This window comes from Triticum dicoccoides, chromosome 2A (assembly GCF_002162155.2).
Source record: "Triticum dicoccoides isolate Atlit2015 ecotype Zavitan chromosome 2A, WEW_v2.0, whole genome shotgun sequence".
Classification (NCBI taxonomy): Eukaryota; Viridiplantae; Streptophyta; class Magnoliopsida; order Poales; family Poaceae; genus Triticum; species Triticum dicoccoides.
In genome coordinates, this window is record NC_041382.1 from 329,355,198 (window position 1) to 329,377,002 (window position 21,805).

The 21,805-nt window shown below is 43.5% G+C and overlaps 1 protein-coding gene across 14 annotated transcripts; it reads left to right on the forward strand.

Moving 5' to 3' along the window:
* The first annotated feature begins 2,190 nt into the window (after positions 1-2,190).
* Positions 2,191-8,192, forward strand: LOC119354502. Of its 14 annotated transcripts, XM_037621222.1 has the most exons (10): positions 2,191-2,464; positions 2,550-2,947; positions 3,160-4,527; positions 4,647-4,702; positions 4,818-4,870; positions 4,946-5,069; positions 5,340-5,437; positions 5,665-5,741; positions 6,755-6,858; positions 7,008-8,192. In XM_037621222.1, the coding sequence occupies exons 3-9, from the start codon at positions 4,421-4,423 to the stop codon at positions 6,804-6,806; spliced, it is 567 nt and encodes a 188-aa protein (XP_037477119.1). In that variant the 5' UTR covers positions 2,191-2,464; positions 2,550-2,947; positions 3,160-4,420; the 3' UTR covers positions 6,807-6,858; positions 7,008-8,192. The 14 variants fall into 14 exon arrangements, 3 of the variants coding, with proteins under 3 accessions (XP_037477119.1, XP_037477118.1, XP_037477117.1); XR_005171002.1 differs by lacking the exon at positions 6,755-6,858 and having other exon boundaries at positions 2,195-2,464; positions 3,160-3,303; positions 4,181-4,255; positions 4,421-4,527; positions 4,647-5,069; XR_005171003.1 differs by lacking the exon at positions 6,755-6,858 and having other exon boundaries at positions 2,196-2,464; positions 3,160-3,303; positions 4,196-4,255; positions 4,421-4,527; positions 4,647-5,069.
* The last annotated feature ends 13,613 nt before the right edge of the window (positions 8,193-21,805 follow it).

The window sequence follows — 21,805 nt, forward strand, 5'->3', positions numbered from 1 at the left end:
CTACATCGACCAGTATATACGTACACGTTCACGAGCAGAATGAAAAAGCTACATATGCTTCGATCGGGTGGGTCCCGACTGTCAGGCACTTCCTTGCGTGCGAAGATGTAGGTGGTGGTTCCCAGCAGTCAGGGGGTGAATCATTTTTTTGCTCGTAATATGGACGCACTTCTTTGCGTGCGAAGATGTAGCTGGTGGGTCCCAGCAGTCAGGGGGTAACGTTTTTTTCACGAAATATGGTGGGTCCCTGCTGTCAAGTGGAGGAATCATTATTTCCCGCGAATTAAGGAGGCAGTTCCTTGCTGCGGCCGTGGACCCAGCTATCAGCCTCTCCACGTACAGTACTCTTCCGATGAAAGTCGTTCCTTGACCACATTGACCACGCCATGGCGAGAGCACAAGGGCGGTGGACGTGGTGAGGCCTAGGAAGGTGATGACGCGGAGCTAGGGAAGACGCGACAGTGGATGCCCACGCGGAGAGGAGTACGAGGGTTTATTGGTTCGGCTGTGGAGTGAGGCTTTCGTCGCCGCAGGGCCTGACCAGCGGTGGGAGTAGTAGGGGGCGGTGAGGCCTCCGCGGCATCACAGCCGGCCACGAGAAGCAGGAGCACGCGGCACGACCGGTGCTGGTTTGGGCGGCTGGAGCAACAAGACCAGAGGTTGAAGAAGCACTACCACCGTTGGATGGACATCGTACAGTCGCTAGAGCTAGAATCGTTCATATTGAATAAGTTGACAAAGCCCTCCGTCCCCATCAACTTAATAGGCCCACAAGTCAGCCTCTCACTATGGTGGGTCCTAGCTAGCAGGGGGTATTCATTTTTTGTGTGCATAATAAGGAGTCATTTCCTTTCGTGCGAAGATATAGCTGATGGGTCCGACTTGTCAATGGGGGGGCATTTTTTCGCGAAATACAGAGGCCCTTCCGGTGGGTCCCAGCTGTCAGGTGGAGGAATCATTATTTTGCGCATAATAAGGCATTTCCTTGCGTGCGGCCATGGACCCAGCTGTCAGCCTCTCCACGCACAGTCTACTTCCGATGGATGTCGTTCGTTGACCACGTTGACTACTTCGTGCCGAGCGCATCCAAGGTGGTGGATGACGACGAGGCCCCGGACAACAATGAGCCAGAGATGGGAAAATACGGGAGTAAAGTTGCAGACGGAGATGTGTACAAGGGTTAACTGGTTCTGATGCGGTGTGGTTCGACAATCGGTGGAGAAGAACAGGAGGTGTGGAGGGATGGCATGACCAACGGTGGGGTAGCGCTTCACAGCGAAGTGTGCTAAGCAGAGCTGCTAGCAGCAGGAGGCGGGAGCAGGTGGTCCCGGCAATGCTGGAGGAAGAAGACGAGAGATTGAAGATGGATGCCGGTCGTTGGATGTAAATCCAACGGCTAACGATGTCAGAATCATTTTTTAACTAAGTTGACAACGACTTGCGTTGGCTTCGAACTATTGGCCCACATTTCAGCCTTCAAAAATATGGCACATATTTAACCATTTTTTTAGAATTTACAGTCAATTTGTTCTTTTTCTAGAATTACAGTCTATTTGTTGGATTGGGTGAACAAATAATATAGCGTTTATGTGTCCCATTTATTTTTTTCCTAAAAAATTACAGGCCAGTTGCACTTTTTCGAAATACACGATTTTGCTGGGCTGATTCAAATTATAACATTGGGTTAGGTGCAGCAATGTTATCAATAATTAAACAGGGGCTCAACATTTTGTTATAAATATATTTAAATAATAAGTGATTTATTATTACATTGGTCCTTAAATCTTATCAAGCTTTTGTACACAATCAACAGGATTTTCGTTGCCAAAAATCCAGTATTTTATTAATAAGAAATTATTTTTATAAGTTAATAAGATGTGGGATATTGTTTTCTTACATATGTTTGTATCTGTTAAATATATAATAACAATAACAATAATATATAATAACATATAAAATAACTTAAATATTTAAAACAATACAGAGGCTCCGCTTGGAGGATGCTCCCTCGATCGGTTGCTTCGCTGACCGTCAGATCGAAGTAAAATTCCCACCACGCCTTTCCTCCACCGTTGGATATTCACTACATGTTTCATCACGTTATTTCTTTCCCATGTACATGATCGGTGGGCCACTTTGTCAGTGGGGTCGTCGTGTACTGGCTGGGTTCGTCGGCGTGAAGGTCTGATTGGTGCAGCCTCCTGGAAAGCCCATTGGCCCCCCAATCCCCACAGCCGCCCGCCCGCACCTCTCCCGCCTCCGGTCCTCCCTTCTCTCAGCCGCCACCCCACGAACCCTAGCCGTGCCCTCCTGCATCTGTCCTCCTCCCCCTTCCTGGTCCGTCCCAAGCCCCTCCTCGTCTCATGAGCTAGCCGAGGAAAAGAGGGGTGACGCGACGACCTGGTCGTCGGCCGGTGGGGAGCCTCGTAGAGGCGGTGGCGGAGACGACCCTAGATGGTGCCCCGTGAGCCGCCCGACCTCCTTCCGTGGATCTACTCCTTCCATTTCCTTTCCGTTGATTTACTTTTTTGTTCGTGTTTAATCTTCAGGGCCAAGATCTGGACAGGGTGCCTCAACCTCGTCTTCCTCTTCCACCTACTCGCTGATAGAGAGACGGCAGCAGCGGTGGGAGGAGCCTAGGCGTAGAGGAGAGAAGTGGACGAGGGGGGTGCAAAGGCAGGAGATGGGGGTCGCCGGATGAGCACAGTCGCACAGGGCCTGATCCCGCCGCTGCTAGAGCAGAGTGGAGGACCACATGGCCCGATGGGGTGGCTGGGAGCGTGCGGATTCTGGCTCCCAAGCAGGGAATGCAGTGGTGCTGGCCTCTCCTCTCCCTGCGCCTTTGTCCTGCGTCGTCACTACCGCCACGGCCTTGCTCGCCATTGACCTCCCCAAGTGCTTCTCTCCACAAATGGTGCCGCCATGTCCAGATCAATTCAAGCGCCAGGTACCCCCTGATTTGATTTTGTTTAGGATTTGTATGGAGCTTGAATCAGATCAGCGTAACTTGGAGATGTTTTTTTTCTACATGGATACTTGCAGATATATGGAGGAAGATTAGTTAGTAATGCCCATATGAAGTTTGAATGTCCAATTCATAGACGTCCTTCAATTTCATTACAGTGATGACATGTTTGTTGTTGTTCATATTTCCAACAGGAAAGTACAACACGTGCATAACTTGTTTGAGGAAATTCCATCTGGAAGCAATATTTGATCATGACTTGTGTTCTTGATGCTTCATCTGCGGCTAGCTGACTACAACATCACATATGTAAAGGGAAACCATCGTAAGAAACACAGGTAAAAAGGCATTTTCCTTGTTCTTATAGTTTTGGATCAAAGTTCACATTTTACCTTGAGTGACTCTTTTTTTTTGTTATAGAATGGATTCAACAATAATCAATAAGGAAGTGCAAACTGAGAGGGGTGGGAAAAATAACCTAAGTAAAGAGCTAATATGAAATGCTACTTTCCAGTGATTTGTTGTGACCTGTTAATTTTTTAGTATGGAGCTTGAAGTTTTATTGCAGATAGGAAGTTTCATTTTATTCTTATCCACATGCTTACTAAATTTACATTTTTATTTCATTTCTGGAAAGAGGCAACCTTAAATAATTTAGAGGACTCTTCAGATTATAAGAGAAAAGCCATATAGGTCATAAATGCATAGGCATTCCAAAAAAAGGCACAAAAATTGAGCTAGAAGGTATGTATAAATTCATGTGAAACTGAGACATAGGCAAGCATACATAGGAATTTTGCAGGATCATTCCTACGATCTGGAGGGCCATTATAGCCAGATTTACCTAACGTCTCTAAGAAAATCTTTTGAAACTCGGACCATCCAGATATATCAACATGGAAAAGCCTGCTGAAAGAAACTTTTGTAGCTGAAGATGCTTGATTATACTTCCTATGGGCTTGTTTTGAAAAGAATTTTTCCTGGCATGCCATATGTGAGCCCCCAACCATCTCTCTCTCTCTCCCGCACTCATTTTCTCTCTCTCACGTTTTGCCTTTGAGGCTGTAGATCTAAGCACTAGCTGTTTGTAAAAATGCTCAAGGTGGGCTGCTTAGAGGAGGGCAGTATGTTCTACAGTTTCAGTTATATGATTACATACAACTAAGCAAAAGTTTACATGATTCTATAATTATTGTTGGAGATTTTTACTCACAGTAAATTTCTTCAAAGGATCTGTTTAAAGACAACAGGCATATATTTGTACAGAGATCATATTATTTTGATACCCATGTAAGTTCTCTTATCTCTTTGATGTGCATCTTCTTTAGGAACTTACCTCGTTGCAATTTCTGGTCATTCTTTGCATAGCTAAATCGGTATCAAGAATATTGTATTGTTTATTTCTTACCATGTCTGATCGACTAATATGGCTACGTCTATGCAATACTTTTATAGATGAAATTGGTGGTTCATGGAGACCCAAGGTGCACTGACAGAAGATATCAGAGGAGCAGAGGAAAATGCAAGTGTGTATGTGTGAAAAATTATTGCTTTAACTCAAGGTATTGTTATCGGTCGTGTGGTATATGAAAGTACATGATGTCACCACGCTCAAATTCCAGCTATTATCACTATCAAATAGTGTCAAACAGAGCATCTTATACTGTGTTTCTACGTGCAGATCAGTTGTTCGTTCTTTCAAGCGCTATGTTGCTTACTCAAATGTTTGTGGCGATTGTATCCTTGTGCCATGAATATTTTTACTTAGCAGATCAATATAAACATATTGGCTATCTATTTACCAATTCTGAATTTAAAGCACTTTATTTTATGGCCTTGAGTAAAAGTTCAGTCATTGTTGGCTGGAAGACATCTTCAATACGCCGTCAACACGAGCTTACCAAGGTAATGATCTATTTATTATCAGCCCATATCTGGTTTGTAACAGGGTTATTATGTTTCAAAATCCTCTGGCATCAGAAAGGAGATTTTGTGGATGATGTAAGATATCCACATGTTGTATATGTGGAAAAACCAAAGGCTCGGGATGTTGATTTTTCGGATGAAAGGATTTATCAGGCAAAAACTACAAGTGAAATGGAAGGTAAGATACTGAATTGGAGTTATAGTAGTACCAGGCTTTCCATGATGATGTGATGTTTATTGTCCAAGGACTTGATAAACTAGCAGAAACCATATATGCCAAGTTTCTAATGACAAAGTCTTTACGCTGGTTCATGTTTGCATTGGAGCTACAGTTTTGTTGTTATTTAGTGTTTTTTGTATTATATCCAATACTGTTCCATACTTCCATTTCTCCTGGATGATTAAGACGATATTTTTTCTAACTGAATTAATATGTCCCCTATTTCAGAAGTAACGCTCAAAAGCCTGAATAGAATTCCTTGGCAAAGGGTAGATGTTAGCTTCAAGAGAAGTAGACAATGGATTTTTGCCCATAGCACCATTCAGGTATGTTATGAACCCCATTACCTTGGTAATAGTTTTCCTGGTGTTACTTAATTACCCCCTGGTATATTCTGTTGTCTCCATACATGTTAATCTAATAACATATACAAAGGCTGTGTAGGTAATGGCATAGCAGATTTTAGTTTCATGATCTTACTTAAATGTAGTTCTAGCGATAGATAGCTTTACACTATCCGTCACGTGGGTCCCTGCTTCCTTCTGTTTTGCAGGTCCAGTTGTCGTTGCCTTCACTTGCTTTGTCGTTTACCCATCTGTCAGCTCGCCGATCCCCTGACTTGCTGTCAAGGTTTGTGTCCTGTGCCTCCATTTTCTGTTTTCTTTCTTTTTGTTTCTCTATATTACTTACTATTTTATTCTGCTACCTGACCGGGTGTTGCGTGCATGCTTTATTTGTTTGTTTCGGTTTCTTATGCTGCTTATTTCATTTATACTGCTTCCTGTGCTAGGATGTGCCTTGCTGTGTCTTTTGTGATCCCAATTTTTTAGACCCTGGTGGCGCAGTTTTGTTTGCCCGCTCTTTCATGCGTGTGTGAGATTATTGACGATGGGGTTGTGCTTGTTGGAGTGGAGCCAAAGCAGTGATTCCCTGCCGCCAGATAGGATGTTCTTCTGGGCAACTGGCGGTACGGGGGCACTGTCCGCCTATGAACAGGCTGCTTTGCAAGCTATAAAATTCTTACAGGGACGATGTAAATCATGTTGCTGTTGATTAGGATGATTCATATACAACTTGGGTCTATATTTTTATTAGCCTGATTAAGGGGAGAGAGGCAGGGAGGTGCCTAGGACGAGTAGGAAGGCTCTGGGCAAAATTTTGCCGATCCCGTGTATGTTCTATTTTGCCCAGTTAAACGTGTACACTTCATGTCATATAGCATAATAATAGCAGATGATAAACTATCGTTGTCATATTATTGAACTTGATATCCTGTTTGAACTAGACAGATAATTTTGACAAGATTTTATCCTGGCGTAAACATGCTGTCATAGTGTCAACACAATAATAATAGAAAAACCTTTTAAAAATTCAGGTGAGGTGAAGCAAGCAAGCACCTCCCCGTGTTTTATATGTAAGCAATCACCTCCCCGTGTTGCTTTGCTCGACCATTGTTCGTTTAAACCTTTCTTCTGTATTAGTGCTACTGGATAACCGTTATTGATCTACCAAAAAGGAATCATAACACTACAGGTCATGGAAAATAGATATAATTAGCACATAATCCTGCAAGTTTCACCTAATATGCACATGTCGTTTCAGTTTTCCAAAATATATACCATTGAGAAACTTACTGGATGCAGTGCAGATTCTAGGATATTAACATTTGCAGCCATACATTGGTTTCAATGGTGACAGATTTCTGTCAATCCCACAGAGATAATTTAATTCAAGACTAGCAAATACAGTTAAGTTTAAACGGTTTCCTTTGATGAAATTCTAATGTTTTTCCAAACAAAGTATGATGAACTTAAAATCCATAATATGAAGCTGTGTCTGCTGCATCAGTACAGTTGATGCTTAGGGACTAATTCTTTATATTTCCTGATGTATTAGTTGAGATCGAGGAGAGAGCAAGCCGTTGCAGAGGAGAGGGGATACGAGGGTGGGCGGAGGTCAGGCATTGCTAACAGATTTGCGGCGGAGTGGGAGAGGTGACGCCGGCCGGCCGGCGCCTCACCACCGGCTCCTGTTTGGCGGTGGCAAAGAGAAGGGTGCCGAGGATGTGTTGCTCTATGCATGGCTGTTGAAGTACATCATCGTTATGATGTGTATGGTTTCTCTATTTTCAGCCCTACTGCTCCAGATCCCAAATCCCATGACCATGCCCCCACCTCTCCTTCGTTGAATGAAGGGAGTCTGGTTGCTAAAAAGTGACTTTTCTTAATCAGTATGTATGGCCCCTCTGCACATGCCGTTTCTTCGTATTTAAGAGGCCCTCAAGCTTTGTCAGTTTTCTGATAGATATGGAATTTTAATTTGATAGTCCCAACAACGGTGGGTACTGATGGAGCTATCTATTATTTATTGTCAATCTGTAATACTTTTGTCAGCTTCTAGCATGTGGTTGCTCTACCAGAGTGCAATTTTCTCTGCGTGGCATACACCAGTTACCATTAGTTGATATGTTTGTTGAAGTTTTATTACAAGTTAAATAAATGTGTAGTGTGGCAAACTGATTATTATAATTTGATAATGTCAGGCGCCGATGGCTTTATAGATATGTAAATAAAATACCTTTAAGTAAAACTAAGCATTTAATTATTGTTATGTTATGCTATTGATTTCACCTGACTTTATGTCGGCCGATTAGTTCTGAAGGATTCCACATCGGCTAATTTAGATTATTTTACTAGAGTATTAGAAGAAGTTCCTGATATATGTACTTAGAGCATTTGCTGAGATTTGATGCAAAATATTGATGACCAGGCATTATACTGCGCATAAGCACAATTTTTTAGTTTTTATTTTTATTGTTGCAGCAGCTTTTCTATAGCAATAGCCAAATAGTGTGACATAACACTTCCATTTTCACAGGCCATAACACATCTTTACATGTAAGTTTGTTCTCTAGATAGTTCTCTTTCCAAGATTTTCATATCATATTTGTCGTGGGATCTGACTGCTTTACCATATTTTCCTGGTGTGGACGATGTTATAGAGTGAGCTACCATCACTTCTCATTACTGACTGTAATCAATATATATGTGTTTATGCCATAAAAGATGGACATTTGTCGAATCCATTGTCGTGCATGTAATTACTTGCAGATCAACTATATAGTTTTGTTCGGATTGTAAAGTGGAAACGATAAAACCCTACAACTCATGTGTGATTGTCTTTTGATTATTTACTTCCTCAAGTAATATGGATATGGTGCTGCGAGGATATTAAGTATATTCATGAAGTTGTATAAATCACGTTCTACGATTCACTTCTGTTATGCATATTTACTTTCCAGTTTTAGGACCGAGATCCATCCATTGTAATGAATTTGGTTGTATGGGCATTACCTATTTGACTTAGGCTTGCTTCATCACATATAGACTGCTTTTCTTTTCCCCACTGCTTGTATGGCCTAAAACTATCATGTATATGACACAAGTTATTAGCAATGTTTCACATTTTCTTACTTGCAATACTGTGCTTGCGTATTCAGGTGTTCCAAGACCCAAATCATCGGGAAAACAACACATATAACACTTTTTCTTTTGAACTTTGGTTACCCTTATACAAGCCCCCGTTCATTTTGTTTATATAGTGGTTAGAATAGTAACCATATGTGCTTGCTCAACACTGATAAATGGAATATTTCCAAAGCACGTATGGTGTGTTCGCAATTTGGCGCAATGGGAGATTACTGAAAAATACTCATTTTTTCAACATGACATGGTCTTGAAATGGGACTCTACTACCAAATTAAAATGTGTAGGTATATCTCATTGTAGATGACAAGTCTCTATTTTTATTAAAGGGGGTTAAATTTGTTATCATATATGCTTGCTCGCTACTAAAACAACTAAAACATGGAATTTCTTTCCATACTGAACATGGATTCAGTGGGTCTCTGCGCCATTTATTACCCAGCTGACGAACCGAGAAAGAAAGGAAGGGGATAGACAATCTTCGCTCGCTCTATCCCCTGCCGCTTCTTATTCAGCTCCTCACGGGCCACAGGCATCGCTCTACGTGGGTTGGGCTAAATAACATATGGGCTATCCTAATATCCTCACGGGCCACATACATGTTTTTTTCTTAGGTTTCTTATCTTTTTCCCTCTTTTTTTAGGAAAAATATGCATGGCCAGGTTTCTCATCATGCTAACCATGTTTCCAAACTTGCTAAAAAAATACAACCATGCCAACTTTACTCTCTCGTCATAGTGTCCATATTTTCAAACTGAGATATTCATATTATGCAAAGTTTCCCTTTTCCCAGACTATTATTTAACAACGTAATAAACATGTTTAAAAAATAGTATGATTTAGTTGAAGGTTCTTGCAACATGAAACTATTTTCATCGACAACATGTCTGTAGCAGGTCTCTGCACCATTTGGCGCAACGGGTCAACTAGTATATAATATAGTTAGAAGGGAAACAAAAGTTGGACCAGTCGTTCCTATTCTTATATAGAAAAATAGAACAGACCTTTGCGTTTTCTTAAAAAAAAAACATAAATTGGGCTGCCTATGTTTCAGGAAAAAAACCTCGGATGGGAGGTCCATAGGCCGGTCGATACATGACGGCCGTACAAAAAATACAAACTGGCATGTTGTGGGCTGCGCATGTTAAAAAAGAAAGCCTAGATGGGGCAGCCCAAAACCCAACGGATACTTGCTGCCCGAGTGATAATAAATGATACTACCCGCCAGCTCCACAACTTCGTTGTGAATTTATCTCCTACGTTGAAGCACCTAAAAAATGTAACTATGTTGACAAACCCGTGGGCCCCAATGTCAGTATAGCATTAGGATGAAGTTTTTTTCGATGAGACACTTGCTTGCATACGGTCATAGACCTGGTGGGTCCTGACTGTCCGCCTCTCCACGTATAGTTCTTTCCATATTCCTCTCGTTTGTTCAACATGTTCACAACATTAGACAACGGCACCGCGACAAGCGCACAAAGGCATAGGAGGTGATCGAACCACCGAAGGCAATGCCTTATTTGTAACGGAAGTACTGAACTAGCCCAGTGGCCACGTGACACTACCCGACAGCTGTTCCGCCCGGGTTCGATTCCAGTTGATGTAGGGAAAATATATCCAAATTTTTGCCTCTACCATTATTGACATGTGGGTTCCCATTGTCATCTACGCACACCACGTCCAACACTTGCCAAAACTTCGTCCCTTGTTTTCTCTGTTTTTCACACACTCGACATTGTGTGGGCATTTTGAAAATAGCATATCTTTTTTGACTGTGCATCATACGAAGATGTGCTATGCATGAATGTTGATCAGCATGATGTTAACTAGCCGGTAATTCCATTTTCGACCATGAATAAAACTTCAACATGATGTTAACCCTGTTTGAAAAGGCCGTGTTAATATAAATACTTTGCCTCTGAAAGTTACAGTTTCTTATCTGAAACTGAACTTGCAGTTTCTTATCTGAAACTGAAACTTGTAGTTTCTTCTCTGAGAATCACATTGTCTGCACATTTATACTCCTATGAAACTACATTTTTAAGTGCTAAAAATAGATCTCTAGAATTCATAAAATACTTTATATGCTCAATACTGCAAATCTGAAATTCAAATGACATTCATATCTGAAAGTACTCTCAAAATACACAACACAAAACCTAATTCACAACCTGCAAATACTGACAACACTAAGCTCCTCTTGACAATTCACAACCTGCCCGACTATTGGGCTAGGGGGTAGTCCCCTCCTATTCCTCAGCGGTAGACAGCCGCCTCATGAGACGATGTGAACGACGAGGGAGAGGATGGCGGCGAAGCATCGTCGGTCCAACTGCTTTTCTCCTCTTGCAGCTCGGTTCGGTCGACGAACACTCCACCGGCTCGCTCTGGCACGACACCCTCACAAACGGCACCCTGTAGATGCTCGATCCTTCAATATCTGGTGGATGCTCCATCTGGGATCGATCCTCTCACCACCGCTCCCTCACGATCGGATTCGGTGAATCTGTTTGCTCCATGGCCCAGAGGAGCAGCTCTATGTACTCCTGCGTGACTCCCTTTGGGAGTATCGCCGCCTTTTCGCTCTGTTGCAGATATTTGGCCATGGATGTTGCCGTCGCCGCTAGTTGGTGCTTGTTGTCAAACCAAGACTAGCTTCACAGGGTCGCCGTCTGCGATCCTCATGTATCGGTTGTACTCCTCCATCGATCTACTTCTCCACAGCACCTTCACTCGCCGGCAGTGGGTTTTGAATGGAAGAGGAGAGGGGCAGCGCTAGTTTTGGATTAGAACGGGAGAGGAGCGATGCTGGTTTTGGATTAGAACAGGAGAGGAAGGGCAGTGGTTTTGAAATGGAAGAGGAGAGGAGCGGCACAAGATTTAGATTGGAACAGGAGAGGAGTGGCGGTGGTTTAAGAGGAGAGGAGCGGCGCTGGTCTTGGAAGTATTTTTTGTTTTGCGTATTTTGGGTCAAAGTTTGACCACATATTGTATTTGACAAGCAAAATGTGAATGCATGTCACCAAAATTGTATCGTTTGGTTCGTATCTGAATGTACTTTCAAATTATATTATTTTTGCAACGTATAACATATATTTTATTTGTGAAAATCATGGTCAATTATGACCCAGAATAAAAGGGAGACTAGTTAATGTGGGGTCACTTTCTTAATTGAAGGGTAAATTGATTTTGATTTTGATCTAGTCACAGCGCGCCGGCCCTCTCGTCCAAACCTAAATCGCTACCGCACGCTCCTCTCCCTCTTCTCCATTGCAAAACCACCTCCTCTCCTCTCCATCATCTCCTTCCAACACCACCGTCTCACCTCTCCCTCTTCCCCATTGCAAAACCACCTCCTCTCTCCTCGGACAAGGATCCCCTGACGTAGCCCATCCTGCCATTGAGACACTGACACATGAGTCCCACCAAGCGTGGGGCCCACCTGATAGCGACCGAAAGGCAGGGAAACCTCTCCTCTCCATCATCTCCATTCCAAAACCACCGTCTCATCTCTCCCTCTTCTCCATTTCAAAACCACCCTCTCCTCTCCATCATCTCCATTCCAAAACCACCGTCTCGCCTCTCCCTCTTCTCTATTGCCAGACCACCGTCTCTCCACCCATCTTCCAAAGCTAGCACCGGACCACTCAGAAGGACATCTATGGAGAGGATGGAGCAGCGAATCAGGCAGATCGCCGGCGGCGACCAGGCAAAGTTAGCCAAGTTGAAGGAGATCCTTACTTGGTTTGACAATGAGTGGGATATTTAGAGGACGATGAGGGCCATGTGGCAATGTATGGGAAAGAGCAAGACGGCGACGATGAGGGCGGTGATGTACTCCTCGGCGGCAGTCACGCCGCAGTCCTTTGAGTTCATCGAGTATCCCCTCTGGGTGATGGAGCAGACAGATTCGCCCGAGGCAAAAGTCAGGTGGAGGTGGTGGGCGTACAGGTCGAAGGTCGAGCACCCAGAAGATAACAAATCGATCGAGTACGGCGTGCCGTTCGTGAGGGTGCAAAGCCAGCCATAACCACATGAGTATTCGTTCTCCCACCGCAATAGGAGGCCGGATGGCGCGACGTCGCTTCCCCGCCAATCTCCACGGTTCCCTCGATGCTCGCCTCATTTCAATGGCGCCGGTAGGGTTTAAGGTAAGCTTCGCACTAACCTAATCTTCCATCTGCTCATGCTTACAATCAATGCGACAGCTAATAAAAATCATGCTTACAATCAGTCTCCGAGTACTATGCCGATCACCCTAAAATAGCACTTGACCTTTGGGTCAAAGTTGTGACACTGTGTACAAATAAAGAAAAATAGATTGGTGCTTCTTTCAGAAAAGAGTACACCCTAGAAAACTGCCAATATAAGCTACTAGTATTTTTTTGAAGTCTAAGCTACTAGTATTTGGTTAGAGGATTTGCTGCCGAGAAAGATCCGTCCACAATGAGCGCCACACATCCCACTGATGGTGGTGGATGCCAATGCTTAGATGGAGCAGGGTTGGTGTCAGTAATTTTTACTTGGCGCCTCGCGCTCTGCATATATGCTGGTTCCGTCCGTACATTTGTGCAGTTCCACCAAAATGCAGCTGAATAACCCCATTTGCATAGATAATGAAAAGGCATGATTACATTATAGTGGCTCTAGTTGATGAAACATACACTAATAAATAGAAGAAAATATTGCGATAGTATCATAGTATGCCATGCTGCGAGGGCGAGATGGGCCCTGCGACGCCTCATACTGGAAATCGACCCAAGTCTCCCCGATACACCTCCTGCCAGTGATGAACATCAGTGTACAGCGGTAGTACAAGGAGGGGCCTTGACACATTCCAATCTCTATTTTTGTGCAGATCAACTAAAATTAAGCACCCCAGTTTGCAGATACGCTTAAACATTAACAATGGGACTAGTTGATGAAACATATACTAACAAAGAGAAGCACTTTCTTTATCTACATTGAAAATGAAATGATAGAGAGGACCCTCGCTCCATTTTAACTGTATTATTACTTCATTTTATCAGTGGCACTAGGGTCGAGCAAGTGGCAAACGAGGTGTACCGTGCGTCGCAAGGATGGAGGCCGGGGGTGCTTAGACTGAGATGATGAAGCTGGCTCTTTCAGTCCCTATCTTCCCCTCTGATGTTTATGTGGTAGCATTTGGGTTGTAATCCAAACTTGGTCGAGCTGGTGCTGCGTCCCTCTACCTGCCTAGCTTATGTGCTAGTAATTGCATAACTGCCCGTTTACACTGAGATGTTGTCGGATAATGGTTCTCTATGGTTGGATTTCTTTAATGAAATCGGAGGAAATCCCCACCTGCGTCCCACCCCACCTCCCGCACGACACCTACCTCTTGCCCCGATCCAAACCCCCACCTCCCTCCACTTTCTACCGCCGCCGCTGCAAGACCACCGGTCTTTGTCTCGCCGCCCCGCCCCTGTCCACCTTCTGCCGCCGCCGGAGCACCGCCCTAGGCCGCCACCCGCCGCGCCAGCCCATCTCCTTCTACCATCGCCCTTCCACGCCGCCCTCCCATGCATCGCTTCGCCCCACGCACCTGTGCCATAGTGCGCCAACACTCCTCCTCGCAGCCACCTGCTCGTCCTTCTTCGACGCAGCCCCCGCGATCCTAGCGGCGCTCTGACGACTGGCCTTGCCTCTATGGGCCAGATCCGACAAGATTTTACCAATCCCGCACCTTCTCGAGCCACATCCGACGAGATCCACTGGCTCTTCCTCTTTGACGATGGCCAAAATCCATGGCCCTTGAGCCGCTTCGGGGTCCTCCTCTCCGTCCACAACCAGACACAGGCCTGACGCGTTGTCTCCGCCCTCCGCCGGCATCCACGGCCCCCACGCGACCCCTGGACATCGGCGCGTGATGGCGAGCTGGTGGTTATGCTTGCGTGAACTACAGATGGGAACGGGATCGCGCTCACGTGCCCACCAGCTTCTCTTCCGGCGAGGACAAGCGGCCTCGATCCGACGTTTCCTTTCCTCACCGGTGTCCCCTTCTCAGTCCGTTGCCGTCCACCACGGGGAGAGGGGAGAAACTCCCATCACCGCCCTGTGTCATTCAAGCGGTGAAGGCCCCTTGCAGTTTGCGACATGTACGAGTGCAGTACGGGAGTCGTGTTCGTGCAGCCCGTTGGCCTCCAGCAGGGGATGCAGCTCTTCGGTGGCGAAGTGCGATCCATGACGAGCGCCAATGCAGTGCGGTGCTGTCCAATTCTTCAGATCTCTTTCGGGCAATTCAATTTGGAGCTTCCCGGCCGCCCATAGCCCCGGTGGTCTCCCACCTCCCTACTTCCATCCTCGGGGGCGACCCACAGCTGAGGATGCATGGTTCCAGCCGCCCACCCCTCCCCACGCCGATGCGCTGGATGAAAAATAGCACAACAACATCGAAGGTGAGCGCCCTCTCTCTCTCTCCATTCCTTCTTCCTCCTCTCACATCTCGCTTGTGCCCCGCAGGTGGCGCCACACCATCTCAATCTTGTCCCTGCGCCACACCATGGTCCCGTGCGTGTGTGCAGTTCGGTATGAGCTCAAACGAAGACACATATCAGTCCACTATGTTCTCTAATGCAGAAAAAGGAGGAAAAACCAATTATAAAAAAGAAAACGCAAGACTCGCCCTCCTCCGTACGTTCAGAGTTTGATTGATGTCCTGTATTGTGGGTCGTGGAGTTCGATTGGCGCTCCCCTAGTAAAAGTTCATAAAAATCGTGTGTTGAGATTTGCAGTGCAGTGCATAGTATAGAGGAGTTTACTTTGTAAAATATTCTATAGAGGAGTTCACTTTTTTATGTTTGGAAGAATTGTTTTGCAAATTGCATCCGCACTTGTAGTGCATTTAGCTGTCGCGTGCGGTTCACTACACTTGGCCTCGCAGTTGAGATGAAATTATAAAGAGAAAATGCTAGCAAAAATAGAAATAATGCAGTTCCCTTTGTCGACATTGCAATGCGGTTTATTTTGTAGCGAGTCAAGTGGTTCACTCTGTAAAGCAAATATTGTCGAAAAAAAGCATGAAGTTCACTACTCTCGTTGGTGTGGTTCACTACTCTCTTGTGTGTGGTTTGCTATTCTCCTCTCCTGGTAAAAAACACACGAAAACTTTACTTTGACAAGAGAAATCATGAAGTTCGCTTGACCGTCTGATGTAGTGCGGTTTTCAGTCTCAAGCAGTGCGGTCGGCCGTATGATGTTGTTCATCTCGTAAGTGCAAAAAATTTGTTACGGAAGCGAAGAAAAGTAATGCGGTTCACTTCTTGGTAGTGTTGAGGTTCATTTACACTAGATGTGAAGTGCACTCTACTTTCTCGTCCTTGAAAAAATTACGTTTGAATAAAAAACCATGCAGTTCTCTTACCCGTCTGATGCAGTGCGCCTTTTCGTCCAATGCAGTGCGGTTTTCAGTCGGATGAAGTACCCACGTCGATTTAGGTGTCGCAAAAAAAAGTGTCTGCATTTCGGTAAAATCGAAATTCCTCTTAAACCGTAAAGAATTAGAGAGAGTGTTCTACATGGAAAAGTTGTGCCTCATCAATATCTTTCCAATGGCATATCGTTTGAATCATTCCGATCAGCGGTTTGTAAAAAATTCGCGAAAAACAGCCGCGGCCACTCGATGTCCGCCGCACAATTTTCAAAATTAACTTAAAACCACAAGGAATCTCAAAAACATTTCAACATATGAAAGTTGCGCCTCGTCCATAGCTTTTCAACGGTATATTACATGCCTTGGTTTGACAAACGGTTAAAAAACTGGAGCGAAACCAGTACCGAAAATTTGAAAAAAATTTGAAAAACAGGATCCCGCGATTTAGTAAATTTGAAACTGCTCTTAAACCATAAAGAATTAGAGAAAACAATAGTTATGAAAAAGATGCGCCTCGATGATATCTATCCAATGGTGTATCATTTGCCTCATTCCGACGAGCGGTTTAGAAAAAAACGCGAAAAAACACTCGCTGCCACTCTTTGTGGGCCGCACCATTTTTGAAACTGCTCTTAAACCGCGGGGAATCTCAGAAAGTTTTCAACATGACAAAGTTGCGCCTGGTCCGTAGCTTTCCAACGGTATATTACACGCCTCGTTCCTATAAACGGTTAAAAAATTAGAGCAGAAACAGTACCGAAAAAACACTACACGCAGTTTTTTCTGTCACGAAGTTCACTAGTCTTTGTAATGCAATGCTCTTGCTAAAGAAAGTGCAGTGCCCGTGCGTTGAGCATGCAGTGCGGAAGTGTTATCAGAGTAACTATTCTGATAATATTATCAGAATAGACGGGCTGTAGATATAGGAGTGTGTGTTGTGTTTTTTCTTTCGTTGCAACGCACGGGCTCTTTTGCTAGTATATATATATATATATATGTGTGTGTGTGTGTGTGTGTGTGTGTGTGTGTGTGTGTGTGTGTGTGTTGTGTTTTTTCTTCCGTTGCAACGCACGGGCTCTTTTGCTAGTATATATATCCTTTATTTTAGCGACGCATCATATTTGTGTTGCCGCTTATCCTTCTTCTCACCCTTGCCGGCAGTGGCCTTAGTGTTCACACAAACCAAAACGCGTTAGAATGTGGTTAATCCTAAGACGTCTCTCTCTCTCCCTCTCTCCTCCCTCTCCCTCTCTCTCGCTTTCTTTCACACTCGCGCTGAGAAATCTATTGTTTTCCCCTGTGACGTATTCCGAGGTATGCATGTGTAGTTCTCGATGTTTTCTTTTCCCTATATGATTATAGTGGGTGTTTATTTGCAATCCGGATCGCCGCCTGTATGAAAAAAATGGATCATGCGCTATAGTTATAAGTTTGCTTCCAAAATAATATTTAAAAAATATTTAACAGGTAAAATTAACATCATATACAGATTTCACAAATTTTTCTAATGTAATTTCATATATAACATATTAAAATCGGAGTCACGGTTTAAAAGATACGTATAATTTAGAAAACCATTTGTTTGAATAAAATATCTTCCAAAATAATATAAATACTTAACAGGTTTAAATAATCTTATATTCATATTCTATATATTTTTCTAATCAAATTTCATATATAACATGTTTAAATCGGAGTTACGGTTTAAAAGATATGAATGGTTTAGGAAAGCATTTGTTTGACTTAAATATGATCCGCGGATGGAATACCTAAAAAGTCAGATTTTTTTTGAAAAACTGTAAAATAACGGTTCGGTGTGACTTAAATCTAGACCGCAGGTTGATTTCATGAAAACGCAGGGGCTTTTTTGTAAATTGGCGCGACGGATGGGCAGAAACCCTACATGCTTTATTATTAGGTAGACACACACACACACACACACACACACACACACACACACACACATCTGGGCTATTTTGTTACGCGTAACAGAATATTATTCTGTTACCCTTCTTGAACTGACGTGGTTTGCAGGTTGGACTGACGTAGTTTTCCTCTTGAACTGATCTTCCTGCGTGTACGACGGGCGGAAACAGGGGATGCAACGTGGAGCTTCCGGGCGTTCTCCGGCGCGATGCTGCGGGCTATTCGTTGCCAGAGGAGACATGTAAGGGGTTCCTCACGTGCACGCGCTCACCTGATCGTGTTTTGCGATCTGTAGTCACTGAGGTGACAGCATGGATATTTGGCGGCGGATGTGTTCTGGGCGTTGGTGTTTACGGTGGTGTTCGTAGGCCTCAATTATGTGCTGTTTGTTGTTTTGGATGTGAGAATTATCGGTATGTTAGAGTTTTTGGATGTTAATTTCATTTGTAATTTCTGATTACAAGTTTTTGTGTTCTTGGTCGTTTTCCACGTCTGCCATGTAAATGTGTTCTTCTTTTTCTGTTGTTTTACTTTCGAATTGGTGTTGCAGGGAGAGATATGAGGATTGTATGAAAAGATTTGCATTGTCAATTTTGCTTCTTTTGAGTTGTTTCTACCCTGGATTCCCATGTTATTTAGTCGTTGGCGGAGGTGGTGTATGGCGGCTGACTGTAGGCTCTGGTTTTTCTTGTAATATGGTCAAACTGTGTAATTAAGTTGCGTGTTTTTCAGTGTTTGTTTGAATTACTGCCGTATGTGTAGTTGGACTGCTACGTGTCAAAGTTGTCTTACTGTGCGTTTACATCGGAACTGGCTGCCTACCCCATACCTTATGCACTTTGAGTATAAAGCCCGAGCCCTCTGTCACTTTCATTCCACCAGCTGCAACCAAAAGAAAAGCCAGATGGATCCCGAGCTGGGAGAGGTCACAGAGGAGGAGGGGGAAGTCGTCGATGCGAGGGCTGCAGCAGCGGAGCAGAGGAGGAGGAGGCGCAGGCGTAGGCAGATGGCACGACGTGCTGCCGAGGAGGAAGTGGATGCAGAGTTCAACAGACGCCTTGCACGCACGGTGATGGATACTTGCAACTCCAATGAACTGGAGCTTCTTTTCCCAGAGGGCAGGGGAAGGAACCATGTTTAGATCATCAGTTGGGCTAGGGCGAGAGCAGCCACGGCTCCACATCCATCCACCAGGGCTAAATGTCATCGTTTCTTTGATCGTTATGACTGAAGTAGTGAATGTTATGTTTTTAAGATTTGTGTTGTGAGGGAGCAGATGTTTGAATGAATAAATGAATTCAACCGTCTCCCCTCTGAATGTGTTGTTTTATCTGCATATGTTTTGACATGTGCAGTTTTTAAACTGCAGTTTTATCTTAAGTTGAACTGATTTGTGGTCAAAAGTTGCATGGCTTGTATAATAATTATTTTCTACCAGCTGGCTGCCCACCTGCCCATTTATTATTTTTATAATCTGCGAGTCTCCCTCGCTATAAATTCCATCCATCTATGTGTGGTGTGTGGCTCAGTCTTCCCAACGTTTTTCTTCCCTCTTCCAGAGTCAGATCTAGGTTCCTCTCTCTTATCTCTGTTGTTTTCTTCCCTGTTCTTGTGTTTTCCATGGAGGACTGTTCATGCGGATGCCTGGCAAAGATGGCGTGCATAGCGGAAGACTGTGTGTACGAATCTGGTTTGGAGCTCACCCAGACTCAGCGCCGTGGGCAAATTGCTTGTCTGCTGTACTGCAACCATGGGTTTCGTGCGCCATATGTTTGTCGCCTGACGGTTGGTGACTTGAAGGAATCATGGGTATGTGTTTCTATTCGTTTTGTTTCTACTTTTTTGTAGGTCTCTTTTTGAATCCCATGGACTGGATCTGTAGTTTAGTGTTATGAATAGTTTGTCTATATTTTTTTATTTGGTTTTGTCAGGATTTAATAGTAGGGATTTTTGTTTGTATTTGTTCATTACTAAACAGTTTTTATCCATTTTTGCATAATCCTTGATCTGTTTTTTGTCAGATGTTTTTACTGTAGTTGTGTTGATATGTATATTTCTTCAGTTTAGTCAGTTCACATGACTAGTCAGTTATGTGTTATTGTTTTGGTTCAGATTTTTTCTTTTCAGTTTGTTATGCAAACCGTTCATATATCTGTGTAAAAATTCAGTTATGTCAAATGTTCACTTTTGTTTTGTACTCCCATGCCCATTTGCAGAAAATGCACCCAGGATCAGGATTGTTGCTCCTAGTTCCGGTGTTCTGAAGATGGAGACTTTAGAAAAAAATGGGTATCAGTTGATGGAAGTTGCCTACCACATCGACTTTGATGGTTGCATCAACCTAACTACTGGGTGGAAGGAGTTAGTGGCAGAGTCTGGATTTGAGGATGGTGATGTGGTTATGGTTATGTTCTCCAGGGAAGATGACTCTTTGACATTCAGAATTTATGTGATGTAGGTTTAAATGTGCCAAATGACGTCGGTTTGTGAGATTTGTGTGTGGTTGACTATGTTGCAGTATTTTTTCTTTAAAACTTCGGCATGTGAGATGGTTGAATTCTATTGTATTATCAGATGGTTTGGAACAACTTATGTAATGCTTTTCCTATCTGTTTTGCTCAAGTATAACTGCTTTATTTATATATTCTTTATATTAGTACTCGAACAATTCTATAGTTGAACTGATGGGCATCCTTTGTTTTGACTGGTATATTTTCATGTACATAGCTCGCAGAAGGAACTATACGCTGATAATGTTTGTAGAACCCCCTTTTTTTGGGTTCGAGATTGCTGAACTTACATTCTGTTAATGATAGTACTAAACTATTTTAGGTTGTCAATTACCAATCAAATTTGTTTGTTGTATAACATTTTTTCTTACTTGTTTAGATGAATTTTGGATCACATTTTTTTATAGTTAAATAATGATATTTCTACTATTCTTTACAATTAAAAGATTTTTATCTTTGCTGCACAGTATTTTTTTACTTGAACCTTATGAATTGTAGTAGTTGAACTTTTTATATTTTTGCTTCTGAAATTTTTATCTACAATTTTCTACGTTTAATTTTCCAAAAAAATATATGTATTTCTATTTTTTTAGTTCTTACAATTAATATGTGTTTGAACTTTTTACATTATTTGTTTTTGAACTTATTTCTTGTGAGTTTTTTTTAAATATCTACATTTTTTTGTCGTGTGCGATCAGCTGGAATTTTGTAATGGGGCGAAGTACTGTGTCGGGCCATGTGGCTGAGTCGTTGTTTTCGGCCCAGATAGCTCGTCCGCGTGGCTGTGCAGCGCGGCGTGCGCGTGCGCTATGGGTTTAGTCCCACCTCGCAAGTCGAGGGAGTTCTAGACCTGTTTATAAGCGTAGCCGAGGCTCACCAGTCGAACTCCTCTGAAAACTTACCAGAGCGCTTATACACGACGCTCACTCTCTCTCTTGACCTGTGGGCCCTGATCAGTGGGCCCTGCATTGTGCGGACTACTAGGGATTCGCCTATGGGCTCGAGTTCAAGTATCTAGCAGCGTCAGGGCCTGCGCCTGTCCTTGGGCGGTCAATTTTTTTCTTTTTTTTTGTTGTTGTTTGAATCTAGTACTTGACTCCACCAGTAACTTGGACTGATACTTTATGATCCTTGGGCGTCAATTTTTTCTTTTTTTTTGTTGTTTGAATCTAGTACTTGACTCCACCGGTAACTTGGGATGATACTTTTTTGTTCTAGTTCTTGTGAGTTTTGTTCTAGGAACGAGTAACATGACTTTCCCCCGCACCGAACCGCACCAAAGGGCATAGTTGTACTGCCACATCTTCCTTGTATGGACTTGCCCCCATTATCTATCTTTTAGGGGGTGTGTGGGTGCATGTGGGGGGAAACAGAATA